General features: G+C 40.4%; 1 protein-coding gene across 3 annotated transcripts; it reads right to left on the bottom strand.

The window, feature by feature from the left end:
• Positions 1–1139: 1139 nt before the first annotated feature.
• On the bottom strand, positions 1140–11588 carry LOC147879634 (putative ABC transporter C family member 15). Of its 3 annotated transcripts, XM_087371450.1 has the most exons (14): positions 11324–11588; positions 10876–11012; positions 7955–9556; positions 7146–7846; positions 6749–6835; positions 5801–6430; positions 4791–4955; positions 3891–4185; positions 3505–3719; positions 3036–3341; positions 2850–2913; positions 2182–2421; positions 1842–2077; positions 1140–1723 (listed from the first exon to the last, which is right to left on the bottom strand). In XM_087371450.1, coding segments are annotated over exons 2-13 (4431 nt in total). In that variant the 5' UTR covers positions 10877–11012; positions 11324–11588; the 3' UTR covers positions 1140–1723; positions 1842–1952. The 3 variants fall into 3 exon arrangements, with proteins under 3 accessions (XP_087227576.1, XP_087227574.1, XP_087227575.1); XM_087371448.1 differs by having other exon boundaries at positions 1142–1723; positions 7146–9556; XM_087371449.1 differs by lacking the exons at positions 10876–11012; positions 11324–11588 and adding an exon at positions 10496–10594 and having other exon boundaries at positions 1142–1723; positions 7146–9556.
• Positions 11589–18090: the final 6502 nt, after the last annotated feature.

The raw sequence follows: 18090 nt of genomic DNA, 5'->3' as shown, positions 1-18090 counted from the left end.
GGTGTGATTTATTAAAGTAGAGTATAAGGGTTTTCTTATCCTAATAAATAGAGGAAAAGAGACCCTCCTCTTATAAGTAGAGGCATTGATCACTCTCCTCTTATTCCTCCCGTTGCAATTCTTACCATCATAAGTAAGAGAAGAGGGGATCCCTCCCCTCATAAATAACGGGATGCTACGTTAATCACTCTCACATTAACCCTTCCCTTACCCTTCACCCCTCACCTCCTCCCTTTTCCACTAATTTATATTTTTGAATTATTTTCCATTAGAGGGACCTATGAAAGAATCCATGCAAATTTGAAATTTAGTAGGCCGCCTCTACTTCTAGCCCACAATTCCTAGCCTATTACATGCATTAATTATACTAATCCCCGCCCCCCTCCCCCTCCTTATTTTGTATAAATTCAAGTTGGCGAACATCCTCATTACACTAGAAACTTAACATTGCCATATTGTATATCTTTTACAAGAAATTAGTTAGAGGCACCCTATTGCGCACAAGTAACTTAGATCTCTGGAAACCTCTTTTTGCAAATCCATGCAAATTTGAAATTTAGTAGGCCGCCTCTACTTCTAGCCCACAATTCCTAGCCTGTTACATGCATTAATTATACTAATCCCCACCCCCCTCCCCCTCCTTATTTTGTATAAATTTAAGTTGGCGAACATCCTCATTACACTAGAAACTTAACATTGCCATATTGTATATCTTTTACAAGAAATTAGTTAGAGGCACCCTATTGCACACAAGTAACTTAGATCTCAGGAAACCTCTTTTTGCAAATGGACAAGATAATCCCCAACTAAAATGACAAGACTCCAAATAAAAGGTAGTGGACACAATGACCCTTAAAAAATGATTGCATGTACCTCCTAGAATTGAGATTTAAAAAATGTTGTTATGAATGGCCATTTCTGATTTTAAACTTATGCCTTATGAAAAGGTGGACTGACCACACAGTTAGTTAAATGCTAATTAAACTTATGCCTTATGAAAAGGTGGACTGACCATTGCCCCACCCACAGTTAGTTAAATGCTAATTTTTGTCACACGACGTGTTGAAAGAAGCATGCATTGAAAGCCATGCCATTGTAGACTCAAAGAATTTCACACCTAGATCCTTTAAGTACAGGAGGGAATGACATGGAGGATTTGTAAAGCAACATCTGCATTTACTAAACTATGCTCTTACAGAGCAAATCACAATCCTACCAGGGATAATTCCTGAGAGCATGATTTGCCATGGAACAGAAGCTCTAACTGACTAGAAAAATTAAAGCTCTAGGAATTTAACTAGAAATACAAAAATACAAAGTTCAGATCACCTAATAATCAAGTGTTGCAACAGAAGAAAACCAGTGCTTAAATTGGAGTCACTTGCAGGGTTAAACAAGCAAGTTATACATCAAAACTGGATACAGACATAAATTTGTAAGTATTCCATTTCGTAGAGGATCTTTTCGTCTATATTGTGGTCATTTTGAGTTGTCTAAAGATATAAAATGTGCACAGTAAGAGAATCTATGTGCAAAGAAGTTGCCACAGAAGCAAATGATTGGAGAGGCGATACAAGTAGGGAAATTCTTGCTGTAGTTTCCTGAACCAGCACTGGTTACTCTTGAATTTCAACAGCCAGGAGGATGGGAGGGAGGGTGAGGATTCACCATGCAAATCTTTGAGCTGACCATGTTCCCAATGATAGAGCAAGATGTTGAACACCTGTGCACACATGCAGATATGAAGGGGGCCACATAGAGAACCTGTATGAAAAGGTATTCACGAAAAAGGAAATAACTGTGGAAAATATCATTGCATGAACAATCTCTGATAAACTTACCCACATCCTTATGGCATGGCAGGAGTGTGTAAATATTAACTTTTTGCATAGATCTCTCTCCAGATGGAGCATTGGCAGGTACTCTTGGAGCGTTTGTTGGGCCTAACTCCACTAATCCATTTCTGTAAGATTAGAGACACTGCTCGATCTTGTGGTATACTCTGATACAAGCTTTGCGAAAAAAGAAGATCTATCCTCCAGAAGCCTTGTGGGTGAATTGTATTCTGCAACTCTTCCTGCAAATTAAAGGATATGTACACTGAGTAACTACAGGCACTTCATGGTTCTACCCTTGTGCTAGAACTAAGCAAGTGAATAAAGAACCTAGTGCAGATCATACCATCATTCAAAACCAAAACTGAATCACTGTCTGTCACAGTTGGAATTCGGTGGGCAATCGTAATGACAGTGCAATCAGCAAATTCGGCCCTTATAGTATCCTGAATAACACTATCAGTTTCCGTATCTACAGAGGCAGTGGCTTCATCAAGCACTAATATCCTTGTGCATTTCAATAAAGCACGTCCGAGACACACAAGCTGGCGCTGCCCAACACTCCAATTTTCTCCATTTTCACTGACTGCATGAAAAGTCATCCAAAACTTGTCAAACATGAGGCTGCTTGTACCCTTGGCTCATGTCTTGACACTTTTTCCATCTTTTTTCAAACCATTGTTCTTGACTTCTTATACGCAATGCATTTTGAGCGAAAGAGAGAGAGTAGAGTCAGATCAAGAGCCATTTTAAAATTTTCAATTACACTTCTGCATGAAAAGTCATCCAAAACTTGTCAACATGACAAGAGGACTGTTTTTTTCATATAAAGGCAGAGTCAGCCACTTCAAAGTTAAACACTTACGGTAAAAGCTGACAAGAATGACAATGATTCAACATGTATATTCTATAAGTCAGTCAAGAGTCAAAGCAACAAAATTGCACAGGTCTCACACCTTTGCACTAACAGTTTTCACACATCTTAAGATAAAAAGAAATAGGAAAAGAGATGACCTAATGCATCAAGCTTCTCCTCTTTGGCTCGAACAATGTCGGCAAGCTGACTCTTTTCAAGAGCCTGCATAACGTATAAAGCATGCGGCATAGTTACAATCAAGGTGCGCAAGAGGAACCTTTAGCAATCCTTTTCCTAACATCCTCAACTGGAACCACAAACCAGAACAAAATGAGGTCCCTTACCTTCCAGACCTCTGAATCTGTGTGTTCTTCCAGTGGATCAAGGTTGCTCCGGACAGTACCTTCAAACATAGTTGGGTCTTGTGGGATGATGCTTAACCTTGAACGCAGGTCATGTAACCCAATTTTGGAGATGTCAAGGCCATCTATCAGCACCTTCCCTGCAACTGGTTCCACTATTCGAAATAGTGCTTGTATAAGAGTGGATTTCCCACTACCAGTTCGTCCTACGACCCCTATCTTCTTCCCTCCAAGAAAAGTGCAGCTGATTCCACGGAGAACCAAAGGCATGTGCGGGGCGTATCGTATCTGTAAGATTTCCCTTAATGCTTAATAAGAAAATGTTTAGAACTTATCATCTCAGAATTCCATCATAGTTAAGGTTGGAAATACAGAGAATCAAGCGCGTTTTGGTACACAGGTACAGCAACGATAGCATAAAACACAGAAGGCTTAAACTTAGTCATACTACCTGCAGATTTTCAAGGGAAATGGTTCCCTCGGACGGCCAATCTGCTGGAGCACGAGAATTTTCCATGACTAAAGGAGCCTCACTAGGAATACGAGTGTACTGTTGAATACGTTCTACTGATATTATCTTGTTCTCCAGATTACACAGATTCCATGCGACCATATCTTGCAACAAGCTTAAGTTCAATCCATAAGTCACTGCAAGTCCGGCAATACCTGTGCACCATTCCATCCAGTGAATTCACATCATTAACACAATTTACTGTCCTTTGCTTGTGTTCCCATGGTATCCACACCTTCAATTAATATCTGACTGCAGTCTATAGTATCAACATATTCACGTAATTAAACCTACTGTAGGGAATATCGAAGTATATTATAACATACTTGCATCAATAGCAGCTTCAGGTAAGCTCACAACTAGCACCAGCGAGAATGCAAAAACGGAGTTTGCCAGGAGGTTCAACCGTAGACACAGCCATTCCATTGCTGCAGAGTTATTAAAGAGAGGTCTAGAATAACAATCAATAAGCTGTAAGTTTGCTTCCATGAATCGAGTCTGCTGACCAAATCCTCTAATTGTAGCAGCTCCAGAAATAGTCTCCCCCAAGTGGTGAATAATAGGTGATTTGCAAATCCCCACTAACCTTGCAAGCTCTCTAGCAGAGCGTATGTAATACCGCTGAAAACGGAAAAAACCACCATTTATTGTGACGATGAAGAGTATATGCTCAAAACTTAAATGATAAGAAATGTTACAATGTACAAGCTGATAGAAAACAATTTATGCAAACTGTAGTAAACAAAGTAGCAAATTTTTCCTTGCCTAACATTATCGCATAATGGCTGCCATCTTTACATATTCCATGTTACTGTTACTCTTCATCATTAACCCAAACTATGTAACCCCCCGTTAATCTAAGCCCACTTTGTTTCTCATGGTAATGAAATGGATCGCAGTGATTTATTTCCCAATGCTATGCAAGGAAGGCGACGGAAGAGAGGCTCACGCCCTGGGGTGGGGGCCAGGTTCCCTTCAAAAAGCTTCTCCACACAGTCTCTACTCGTTGCATATATATTTTAACATTTGATTTTGGATGTAGCATATAAATTTCCAGGATACATAGTGCATACTGTTGTTCGATTTCTGATTCAATATTAACATTCAAATGCCACAATTACATTTCCAAAACTGTTCAAAGTTTGGAGTTTATTTTCCATGGCTTTTGGATACTTTGTGAATTCATCTTCGTCCATGTGAAAATAAAGTAGTTAAAAAGTAGATACCTGAAGCCATAAGCAAAGAGCCATCACTGGAATGAACATAACAAAAACTGGCCACGCAGCTTGAGACATAACCGCAATAATGCCAGCAAGCTGGATGATATTGAATGCTAGTCCTGCCAGTCTATTACAGACCTCCAGATCAAGAACGCTCTGGTCAGTCGATGCCTATGCAAAAAGGAAACAGAAAGTAAGTCAAACAAAAGAGCTGACATCTATATTTGCATTTGTATTTGCCAAAAACAAAAACCTTTATCTTTCAAAATTGAATACTAGTCAGCAAGATTTTTGGCAGCATACCTGCATGCAGACATGTATACTATGGAAGCAAAAACAGAATCACAACGGTCTTGAACAGTTGCAGGATATCATGCGTAGGACGAGGTCAGCATGAGCAGCAACTCTAAATGCTGTTGTAGAGGGGTCACACCCATTCATTTCTTTCCTATCGTCTACCATATTTCATAAATTGTTTCTAAAATTTAAGATGGGTGGTGTAAAATGGAATATTCAAGAAAGCTACTCAGACATGATCATCATTAGCATAATGTGGCCCACAGGAGAATGAACAGTGCCTCTGTGGGGCCCGCGGGGGGGGGCATGGGGTGTTTGGGGGTGGGGAGGCCAGAAACAAAATATGGGAAGCAGACATGAGAAGCTAGGGGCAAAGACAAACTACACAAAGAGGAGGAAAGAAGCACGCAACAAATGATGTAAGAACATTGGAGAATTAAGTGGCAGTGAAGTATAGGTAGTACGAAACATGACCGTGCAGGAGCAGGGAGCACCTGAAACAGTTGGGATCAAGATAACCCACAAACCAGAAGCTGGTTGACATACCTGTTTTGCTTAGTGAAAATAAATTTTTTGGGGGAAAGAGTGCTAAAGTTTCATGCTCAATATAGGAATGAGCTCAACCTGACTGGCATGAAAAGAATCCAAAAGATAATTTCCTTTCAAAGCACATATCACAATGTATGAAGCTACAGTCTATTGCAGGGAAAGCATCTTACTCGATTCAGAATGCGGCCAGTTGGTGTGGAGTCAAAGAAGGACATAGGAGCATGAAAGATGCATTGTAACATGCTCATGAAGAACTTCTGAGCCGTCTTAAGGGCAACAGTTGAAACTAGGATGGTCCTAGCAAAGATACTAAGTGCACTCCCAGCTGCTAGCCCAGTGAAGACAAGAAGGAGAATGGTGTTCTTAACCCTTGGATGTTCTCCACTTGTTAGGGGTGTCGCCCATGCCATCCAGTAATTACTGGAAATCTGGAATGATTGAAACATAACCTGTGCCAGTAGCATAAAAGGAACCAATGCACCTCCATATACTGCAGTGACCAAAGACCAGTAAACTGCCATACTGACTTGACCGGTTTCTTTCTCTTCTTCCTGTACAATCTGTCTCAATGGCTTTGGATCTGTGTTTTTGTCATCCTTTTCCTCCTTCCCATTGTTAACCTGCATGTCAACATGCGCCTCTCCCTGAAGTTTTTCCATATTGCCTCGTGAAAAGCTCTGTGTCACATCCATGGATTCTAGAGCTTTGTTGTGAGCCCCTACCAATCTGCTAAATGTAGTTCCAGAATGCAGAAGATCATCAAACTTTCCAGATTGGACAATCTTTCCATCATCAAGTACCTGGACAATTTAAAGGTCAAATGTTACTTTCAATCGTCAGCAGTCATGTTTATGAAATAGGCTAAAACGTCGTGGCCAGCCAACTTAAACAATGGCCCCTTTATAATAGTATCAGAGTTGTTTCACCCATAAATTAGGATGATTTGTAAGAGTGTACATATTGTAAGCCTCCAACGAAATATCAAAATCCATAGATATAGATCACTTGAATCCCTGGACGACAGTAAGGATTGTGTACGTATGTAAGCTTCATCGAAATGTCAAAATCCATTAGATATAGATCATTTGAATGTAGTAAGGATTGTTTAAAGAAATTACCAAAATAAGGTCAGCTGCAGGCAAGAACTCCACTTGATGTGTCACATACAGCACAGTCTTGCCACCAAGCATTTCCAATATACATTCCTACATAGCAAATCGGTCTTGTTAAGGTTGCTTTACATATAGCATAAAAAATATGATACATACAGGATGATCTCAGTTCAGTCCCATAGTTTCTTTCAAGAACACGTTTTCTAATTAAGGTTGATACCAGAGTAAGACAATTCGATGGAGCTTTCAACATTGCTTGCAGGCTTTCAGATTTTATCCAGTAATTAGTACTCTTTCCATTATAAAAGAGAAGGTTATACACATAATTTGGCATGCTTCTTTTAATCATTATCCTATTTACGAAGTTTATGAATATGCTTGTAAAGTCTTCAGGTGTACTTACCTTAAAGAGATGTGACCCTGTATGAGCATCTACGGCACTGAAAGGATCATCAAGAAGGTAAATGTCAGCATCTTGATAGATGGCCCGAGCCAACTGTATTCTTTGCTTTTGCCCACCACTCAAGTTGATACCCCGCTCACCAATTTCTGTTTGGTCACCATGTGCAAAAACTTCAAGGTCTTTTGTTAGCGAACAGGCATTCAGCACACGGTCATACTTTTGTCTATCCATAGGGTTTCCAAACAAAATGTTATCTTGAAGCTTTCCACTCTGAATCCATGCCGTCTGAGAAACATATGCTCTACTTCCAGAAAGTTTGATAGAGCCCGAAAGCTTTGGTAGTTCACCAAGAATACAAGACAATAAGCTCGATTTTCCAGATCCAACTAGGCCACACACTGCCACCCTTGATCCTCTCTTTATCTGCAAGTCCAGCACGGTTAGGTTGGGTTTCTCATGACAGGAATCCCAGCTGAAGAGTGCATTTTGAATTTCAATTGCCATTTCTCCTTCAGTTGTTTGCACATGATCAATGGCATCCACATCTAACTCTTTCTCTTGAAGGAAGCTCTGAATTCTACTAATTGAAACCTTTGTTTGAGCCAGCATTGAAATAAGATCTGGAAGGCTGTATATTGGCTCCTGCAGAATTCTGAAAGTGGCCAGTGCAGATAGAACCCTCCCTGCTGTGAGGGGTATGCCTATCAACACACAAGTGCCGAAGGTAATAACAGCAACCAGTGCTGGTGTACACCAGTAAAATGCCACTATAGCTGATTGTGCGTAGAGAGCTTTACGAAGCCACCCACATTCCACTTTCCTTAAATCCTCCAGCTTCTTCAGATATTTCAACTCCCATGCCTGTAATTTGAGTATTCTCATGCTCCTCAAAACTTCTGTTGTGGCTTTCATCCGAGCATCCTTTGCTGTCATGATTTCATTCTGAAGATTATCCTGAACTGTAGACAGTGGAAGGTTTGCAAGCATACTAAGTGCAGTGGCTCCCAACGTAGCAAGGGCTGCCATGCCCAGGTTCTTGTAAAGAATCAGCAGAGCTAAAGAAATCTGTATAGGCAGTAGCCACACTTCATGCAGGTACCATGAAAACTCACCTATGCGCTTGACATCAATACTTACATAATTAATTATTTCCCCACTCGTATGAATTTTGCGTGATTGGTTTGACAAAGCCAATCCCTTCCGGTAGATCAGCGCAGTCAGTGCTGCTGTTACACGCAATCCCAATTGCTGTGCACCAAAAAACCATTGCCGTTGTGTCAAATTTTCAACAACCTTTGCCCCAAAAAAGACACCGGTCAAAATATATCCTTCATTGACAAACCGTCTCCTTCCACCCAAATATTCCACAAAATCATCAATCAAATATGGGCCAACATACGAAGCACAAACATATGACCCTGCAAAACAGGCATTTACAGCTACTCCTTTCCACCAGGATAGTAAAAGGCAATTGATTAGGCTCTTTGATTTCAACTTGTCCCAAGTAGCTTTCAAAATTCCAAATGTTGAGTATGCACGATCACTCTGTGCGAGCTGAGGTATGTCGTCAAGTTCAAGGGGTTTCCTATGGCCAAATGCCACTAAAGAATTCATCCAGGAAAAAAAAATCAGGCTAAACAGACCTGCTATTGCATAAGGAGTTGTCTTATCTTGGATAGCTGGCTTGTCTGAGATACCATGCAAAAGAGGCTCCTGCAGGCCATCTAGCACAGACATGCTGAGACCTGTTCTTCCATAGATGGCAACAACGCAAAGAAACATGCATATCGGTAGTGCCAACACATCCACCCAAGTATCAATATGAGTTCTCACATATCTCTTCCACAGGATAACTCTTGAAGAGAAAGTCAAAATGGCCAGAAAGAAAGAAAAAATCCACCAGGTACGCAAGAGACCGGGAAACTTCTCCCTTCTTTCTCCTTTTGCACTCACTATCGCAGCAGTCATTGCAAGCCAGGCAATCATTTGGACCATCCCTGCTGACTCCACCAGAGCAAACCTGTACCATTCTTTGTCCCATACATACGTCACCCCCCATATTGCGACAACAAAATATGCCGCACTAAGAAAAATTACAGCACCAAGAGTTGCCTTGTACAAAGCTTTCACACAAACGTTCTGTTTATTTATAGAAGTGGCCACCAACTCAGCTGTAGCGCCCTTGCGATTCTTGGCTTTCTTCCAAAAGCTCGCTACAATTATTGAGAACAAAAAAATGAGATGAACTGTCGAAACCACAGCATATTGGAAGCATGGAACAACCATCTGTGCATGTTCCCATGGCGTCAAAATCGTGTCCTCCTTTAAGTTCTTTTGAAGTAGAATTTCCCGGCACCACGTAGAATCTGTGCAATTTGTGAGCCGACAATAGGCAGTCCAACCTTGTGGCACTGTATCACAGTAATCCAAGTTACATGTATTTAGACTCTCTCCCTCTCTCTCTCTCTCTCTCTCTCTCACACACACACACACACACACACACACACAATGCACACGCAGTATCCATTTTGTTTGGATGGTGTGGTGTGATAACCTCCTCACACAAAGAGATGGACAGCGTCTATTTCTAAACACACAGAGCCAGGTAGATATGCACCAAATAAAGATCATGCACTTGCAAATTGACATCAAAAGACCAGGCTCATGTCATGTATATTGGGATGGAGGTGTATGAACCGGGGTATGAACCTTCCAATCCTGAAATATAGTTCAATTGAAAACCGTACCTCTCGTTGGAAGCATCCATACAGATTTCTAAAAACATTACTAACGGTTAACGTTAACCAATCCTTTTGCTCTTAAACTCTTGAAGCTTCACGGGATTCTTGTAAATTAAGCTGGCCTATCAGCGTCTGCAAATGATGGCACTGAGAGATAGTAATTGGACTGCATGACAAGAAGAAGATAAACTCCCATAAGCTGGCTGCCCATACTATCTAAGAAATGATTTCCAAGATGGGGACTCATGCTTTGCTTATGGCAGACTGTCACTTGAGCGCATAGGCATGGTATGCCTCCAAAAACAACCATAGATGCTAGCAGATGGCACTCAAACATAGATTCTGATTTCAAGTGGGGCAAGAGAAATGAAACTATGAAAGCCTCACAAACAAAGCTAGAAGGGTAAGCAACTCTTTAAAATACAGGGCACAAAAAGCACAGATGCATGTATGCACGTATCCAGGACATAATACTGGGAAAAGGAAGCACGGACTATTGAGAATTTATATTTTTCAAACATTCTGAGACAGGTAAGGAAGACTATGTGACAGTTATGGTATTGGTTTAGTCTTCCAGTCGATATGCTGATGGCTAATGAGCAGCCTTACTTTTAATCAAAGGCTTGTTGCACACAATGCCAATTCATGAAAAACTCTCCTACAAAGTTTTTTGTGGGCTTGATTACTATAAGCCTTTTCCCACGCTCTTAGCAAATGCCGAGCTGCCTTCATCGATATTACTGCCGAGCACACAAAATTATATTCAGAAAGGTGAACACGTAATACTATTTTCCCGACAGAAAATATGTACTCTACATTTCTAAACAATTGATTATGAGAAAGGATTTTGAGTAAGTACATCACAGACGTGGTAATATCTATGCATAGTAATTTTGTTCTTACTGAAGATCCTTTCTCATACGTGGTAATTACTATGCATACGTGGTCATCACAGAGTCATTATGAATAAACGGATACTTAATTCTTACTTGAAACCAAATGGCAGCGGATAACTAGACGCAGGAACACTGCACCGCCGCCTCTCGAATTGTCGATTAGCTCAGCAGGGCGCGAAGACAATTCCCCGGAGTCGAACAAAGAAGGCCGGGTTTGTAAGAAGTGTCGCCTAATACCAACCACGTAGATCTTTGTTAAGTAGATTATCAGAAGACCAGAGCGCACTACGACACATTCAAGACTACGACGAAGTCGAGGCAAAGCGAATAAAATTCCCAGCAGCTGTCGCAGCTCTTTCCATCAAAATTAGGGCCCTGGGAAACTAAAGCAGTTACAAGACGGTTCCTGTACAAAACCAAGATACTATGTGGGAATGCACGTGTCACGCATCAAACCCGCGGAAAATTCGAGCGGCCGGGCAGCAAGACACCCAATTGCCACTGTGTGCAACCGGTCGGCAGTTACGATGCATGCGTTTACCTTGCGAGGGGAGCAACGAAAGGGAGAGGGCGAGTGCAGCGGCGAAGGTAGTGGGAAAGGAATGGGTGGATGAGTAGAAAGGAAGACTAATAATGGGCGAAGGGTAGTAGAGGAGATGGAAGAATTCCAAAAGCGGCAGGAAGGGAGGGTTGAAGGAATGGAGGTGGAGAATGGAGGTGGAGCTCTGAAGCAGGCGAGGGTGATGAAGGAGGCAGACGTGGAGGGGACGGAGGGAGGGATGAGAAGGGAGCGAAGGGGGAGGAGCGATAGAGATGGAAGAAGGAGCTATGGAGGTATAGAGAAGGAGAAGGAGCTGGTGAGCAGCAATGGCGATGCTGCAGCAGCTACTGCAGCAGACGACGACGATGAGACGATGGTGATGAAGAAGAAAATTGATATGAGGAAGAAGTCGACGACGACGAGACGATGGTGTTGAAGAAGGCGATGATGAGACGATTATTCTGCACAAGTCCTTTTGTTTTATTTGTTTTGGGTTGGCCAGTTTTTTCTACGTCTTTTCTCCCCCCTTCCCCCCCCCTTTTCTTGTTCACCACTCTTCCCCTTTTCTCGCACGTTTTCCATCCCCATCCCTCTCCCCCTTTCCACTCCCCTTATCCTCCTTTTCATTTAGATTCCCATTCTCAATCTAACATGGTGAATAATATAGATCATCAAAAGATCCAAAAGAAGGATGAATTGTATGCACAGCATAGATAAGAGAGCAGAAAGCTCTCTTTGTGTGTGTGTGTGTGTGTGTGAGAGAGAGAGAGAGAGAGAGAGAGAGAAAGGGGTGGGGGGGGGGGGGAAGAGCGACAGAGAGAAAGTAGAGAAAAAGATGGAGAAATTTAAGGGATGAAAATAGCAAGTGAAACTTGAAAGACAAAGATATTTTCCCTTTGGGAAGGCTCTACTAAAGCCTACCCTCATAGGGCAAGCCAAAAACCTAGGTTTGATCTCACGTGAATATCACATGGTAAAAACCTTCTCTCCCAAGTTTCAAGGTGCATTTAATTTATTATTAGCACTGCCTCCTTAGGACGAGTGTTATAGTGAGGGATTTAAACTATTTTGTGAATTTCCAAGTGTTGTTTTGATCAATTAATTAAGTAGTGTCTTTCAAATTGTCATTTATGGAGATCATCCCTTTGAAAATTCGTTTGCTTTCTCTTTTGCAGCAAAAAATGCTTGCTTTACCACTATACTAGAAGGCAGTGCCCACTGCGCTCTTGTATTTTAGTGGAAAAACCTGCAAAAGCACTTGTAAAACTTGAAGTTGAAGGTTTTTGTATTGGTACCAAAAGTGTTTTTTAGTGAACACTAGAAATTTCCACACAGCACCTTTAGAAAACTTGGTAAAACTACCTTTTGTCATGCTCGCAAAATAGAGGGGAAAAAGGAATGGTTTGTTGGGATGCTTTTCCCTCAGTGTAAACAAAATGAGGAAAACATACTTATCGAAGTGTAGGTCATTAGGTAATCTTGCCCTAGTGTAGAGTTATGTAAATATTAGGCCATGCTACCACTTTTAAGGCTTCAATGTGTGCAAATTGTATACTTAAACACGTTTCGAGTAGAACTTGAGGCATGTTGTAAATTTTTTGGGTGAATTAATAAAACTTAAAGCTCTAAATATTAGCCCAGCAAACTTGGAGAAGCCTTTAATTCATCATTAGGCTAATATTTGCCCTAATTTTTTCCCTTGTTTCCCCTAGGATGCACATAATTAGAAGTTTTTTCATGTTTCCCTTGTGTATGACAATGTCAAACAAAAATGAATTTAAGACCACATCAATGTGAGGGCTTGTGGGGATGTTTTTGACTTGGAAGCGCATAATTGCAAGTTTTTCCCCTTGTGTACGACATAATGCCAAAGGAAAAAGGAGAGAGGATGACATCAATGACAAGGCTCTAAAGAGGTGTCACATAAAGGACTCCCAAGGGTATAGGAAATAGCACAAGGTTCCCCGACTTTTTCAAAAAGGAGAGAGGATGCCATCAATGACAAGGCTCTGAAGAGGTGTCACATAAAGGACTCCGAAGGGTATAGGAAATAGCACAAGGTTCCCTGAAATTTTCCTTGATTTTCCTTGGTGCATTTGGCACATCATAAGGAAAGTACTTATTCCCCTCTTTCTAACTCCATTACATAAATCCCTAAAGACCTAATGATTTTGGATTCTTATGGGAAAAAATATTCCCCATTGTAAATATCATAATGTTTGGTGAAAATGTGGATTTTATATCATTTTCTACCTCAAAGTCTTTTTTCACACAAAACCATTGACCTCAAAAGCTCAAGGGTTTTGTGGGAAAAAATGGGAAAAGTAAAGGTGGGGAATTCCCCTTTCCTGAGAAAAAAAATAATTTTAAGCCCCCTCATAATAGCCATAAAGTACCTCTATCATGTCTCGACAAAAATGACAAATTTCATTCTCATTTGTTGACATTATTTCTTGGCTTAAGCATCCTTGTGGGTTGTAACGGTGGCTTCTAAAAATAGGCCAGATCAAAAAATTATATATATTAGAACATTATTTAAGATTCCTTTGTTAAGATGGTCAAAATGGCAAAAATACAAGCTACTTAAAATGTAAGAGATCGAAATTATTTGTTGGCCAAATCTCAAGCCTAGGGAGGGGGTGGGAAGGAAAGAGCAAAGGCTAGGGGAGGGGGAAGAATGAATTGTTTGGAGGAGAAGCAAGATGGTAAGGAGAGGAACAGGGGTGGCCATCGATGTAAGCTAAGAGGGATAAAAAAAGACGAGGTGGATGAGCTCAAATGAAATAGGAAAAAAAAACGACACATGAGAATGTAATTTGTATGGTTTCCTTTAAGCTTTACATATTTTTATATGTAATGTGAATGCTTTGCTTTAAGCACTACGTTATTCCCAATGATAAAGATCATGGCTATACAAGGAGAGGTTTTTTGTTTAGATGCGCCCTTTTGCAAATGTATATGCTTTTTCCTCTCACTATACCCCCCTCCCCACATGAGACAAAATTTCAAAAACAAGATGCAAAACTACAGGTTATTTTCAATCACAAAAATCCGGTGGATTAGATATATATTCCCCAGTGAGTATATCCCCCTAGTTTCCTATGAGTACAAAATGGTGACATCCTATAACCATTTAGACGTTCCCTAAAACAAAGCAGGATAATAAGACCATTATACCCTTGTTATAAATGCCAAAAGAATATATGATGTCATTAATTTTATTGTTTATTAAATACACTAGTAATCCTTCAAATAAAAATAAATGAATCCTTATTAACTAGTGAAGAGGGGTGAAATGGGAGAGGCCCCTTAATCTTTTGTAACATCACAAGTCAGGATTTATCTCCAACCCCTTCAACCATCTTCTTAGCAGAGCTGGTTTGAATTCATTCATTAGGCCTTGAATATTAATGCTATGAAAGGTAAATTTATCTTGACTTTTTCACTGAATGGAACCTAATTTTCTTTTTCTTTTTCTTAAAAATCATTGTGTTTTGCTATGGAGACAACATAACACCTCTAGACATTCTTGAAGTTCTCTTTTTCCTAGCCTCAACTACATTTGATCCCTCCTGGTTCACCTTAGTGTTACCACTCTTAAGCTGCACTTCTTTCCTTTCTGCCTGCATGGTCTTTTTCCCCTTGACTACTGTAACGGGTGGACTCTCCAATTCAACCATCAGCCTTGTGTAGTTGCTCTTCGAAATTCTGAGTATTGGTAATGAAATCCTCAAGTTCATTTTGATCCTCCGAATCCAGGCTTTCTTCCCTTAACACCTCAAAAAGATTGTTCATGTCTATAGCCTTATCCTTTTCACTCTTTTTTTTTGTTCCCTTATCTTGAACTTCCCTTACTTTTGAAACTTTCTTGCTCTCTTCCTACACCACCCTTCAGGGTTTCCTCTTCCTTCTTTTGTTTCAAGCCCTTGCGTCCTAATCTAAATGGGAAATTATTAATAAAATGACCTCCCAAACTGTAGTTTTGTATCAATATGCATCTGCATCCATCTACCACACGGATTGCACTTAGGGGTTGGATGCTAGGTCCATAAGGATGCAAGCTTGAGGATTTACCCACTAATTGATAAATTTATCCGCTTCAATCCTAGGAACTGTCCTAGAGGCATGTAAAGAGTTTCAATCTACAAGAAGAGGGATAGAGGCAAATTAGGAAGTTCCACCTAAATTATCCAATGAAAAGGACGGATCCCACATTTGCATTGATAGAGGATTGTTTTTAATGGTCCAAGTGTGATGACAACTAAGTCCATTTCCGATTTCTCAAAGAGGAAAACCATGAAACCACCATCCCTCAAGAAATGAATGTTGGTTACAACAAAGCTTTTTCTAGTCCACATGTTACGAGCTGATCCCTCAAGAAAAACCACTAGTGGGTGGGGGCCATGTACGTAACCTACCATTGTGCAAACAGAGAACCATTTGGTCGTCTGATTGAGCTCCCCATTATGAACTTTGATGCAAGGTACATTACAATGTTGAGGTTACCCATTTGCTTGAATAGACTCTTCGCATATGGTGGCAGAGGTGCCTGGTTCTAAATATTACCACGCATACCTACTTTGGGAGAGGGCCTAAAGATTTTTCTTGCTCAGGTATCAAGGATCTCCCAAGAGTTTTGCTTCGGCACTTTAAGAGCTTTAAGAAAGCTCCTCAGCCCTCCTTGGATGGCCAGTGCATAGGAGGAATTATTCAGCAACTCATGCATGGTACTTTTTCCTATCCCAGTTGATGAGGTCGACTGCACCCCTGTTGTAGAACTAATGTAGTCTTTGAAGGTAAAAGTTGTTTGAGTTCTATGCTAATTTTTTGCTCCTGCCTATTGCTATAGCCATTGTCGTACCCTTCTGTAGCTCTTTAACTTGTCTTTGTTGAATCATTTAGCTCTGCCAAAAAATGTCCGATAGCTTCATCTTCTTTGTTCTCTTTCTCTATGAAATGCAAAGTGAAGCCGGGGAAGGAGACAAAATGACTTGGCACATTTCTATCCTCTTCTTCCCATCCTGGCATTTCGATGTCAATCCCTTCTAGCACTTGTTCTTATGCATGATTTCTGATGTCAACGGATGTATTGGATTGTTGCATGTCAACATCAGTCTTGTCAAGCAAGAGAACTTCAAATGTTATAAGAGTCTTGTCAAGTTTGGCTGTAGATGTGGTGGCAACCCTATCTCCTCTGCCATCGCTAGAGCAAAGGCCCTCTCTCCCTTGTCTCATGTATTGGGAGAATCCTCTAATGGATTTTTTCTATGGGTAAATTAAAAAACCTCTCCTATATATTGTAATTTTGTTAACTGTTTTTCTTGAAGTTGAATTAAAATACCCCTCCTATCAAGCGCATGTGTTACACCAACATTCTATGAGGTGAACCCCCGAGGTGATTATAAGCTCAAGTATAACACTTTTCAATAAACACATGCTTGCATATCTGATGAATAAAATTTTGGAGTTTTTGACCCAATTTAATATCTTATATAGTCTAAGATACATGCATCATATAGAAAACAACATTTTCAATTATTTTTTACGATTTTAATAAGGACACAAATTGTGATGTTTTGGGCTTAGATTAGGTTATACACCAAGTTTGCTAAGATCCATTGCAACACATGAATTATGGAACTTAGAGCAACTTGCCCATGCTATGCAATATATTCTCTAAATCTAACAAAAAATGGCTGCACTAGATCATACTTTAGCCCCTACATCCTTCTCTCCCAATTTAAATAAGCTCAAATGGTAGTTAAATAAGATAGATAACAAAATAAAATGGGTCGTCTAATCACGATAAGGGTAGCCCTTGGGGTGTGGGCGAATCTCGAAGATTTGTGCACCAAGATGTTAACCAATTTGGGGACCTATGGAATCGTAGTTTACTTTGGGAATGAAAACTCTCTTGTGAGATCTTCGCCATCTAGGCTCCTAACTCTGCTAGGGAGAGATTTCTTCTGTGGGATATTTTCCCCTTTCTCTCCCATTCCATTGTTATGGGAGACTTAAATATTGTGGAGTCAAATAGTGATAGGTAGAAAGGTTTGGGTAGTGTAATAAGAGGAAGGGAGGCCGTTGCATGGCAAGAGGCATAAGAGATAGATGAATTGTTGGATGTTTTGAAGGACACTTCTTTCACGTGGACTAACAATCAAATAGGTTAAATCATCATAGGTTAGGATTGACATATTTTATGTATCAAAAGGATTGTTAAATGGATTTTCACTATGTAACGGTAAGGCTCTTTCTTAGAACTCTACCATTTTCAGATCATAAGCTAGTCATGATGACCATCGATGGAGGAGAGGGTAGGAAAGGTAAATCGTGGTTCAAAGCAAATACCTTCTTTTTTTAGCTTCCTTATGTGCAGGTTAAATTAAAGAGGATATGGTTTGCTGCATTTGGAGGAACCATGAGTGCAACAGGTAGGTGGATCCAAGCGATAGAAAGAATAAAGGTTTTTCTAAAAGCCATTCGCAAGAGAGTGGCAAGGGCATGAAAATAGAGGAGAAAAGGCCTAGAAAAGCACCTGAAGGAATTGGAGGAGATTCCATAGAACAAGGTTTGATTTTACTCAAAGAATGCAGAGAAGAACTAAGAAGAGAAAAGATAATCAAAATTCAACATTCGCAAATTTACGTGAGGGATTGGTGGAAGGTAGTGGATAGAGCAAGCTGAAAAAAGCGAGCGAGTGGGAAAAAGCGAGCGAGCGAGGAAAAGCAAGCAAGAATTTGTTGAAGCAATAGGAAAATCAAGCA

The sequence above is a fragment of the Dipteris shenzhenensis genome, chromosome 33 (genome assembly GCF_047967505.1).
Source record: "Dipteris shenzhenensis isolate YYH24624 ecotype China chromosome 33, Dip_SZ_1.0, whole genome shotgun sequence".
Lineage (NCBI taxonomy): Eukaryota > Viridiplantae > Streptophyta > Polypodiopsida > Gleicheniales > Dipteridaceae > Dipteris > Dipteris shenzhenensis.
Note: the sequence above shows the minus strand (reverse complement) of the source record. Positions and strands in the feature narration are given on the sequence as shown.

Excerpts from the sequence above, each read along its gene's own strand:
- LOC147879634 (XM_087371448.1), bottom strand. Across the intron at positions 6,836-7,145 it reads CAGGGTCACATCTCTTTAAG|GAATGTATATTGGAAATGCT; the intron begins GTAAGTACACCT and ends TTTGCTATGTAG. Across the intron at positions 4,956-5,800 it reads CTGGCCGCATTCTGAATCGA|GCATCGACTGACCAGAGCGT; the intron begins GTAAGATGCTTT and ends CTTTTTGCATAG.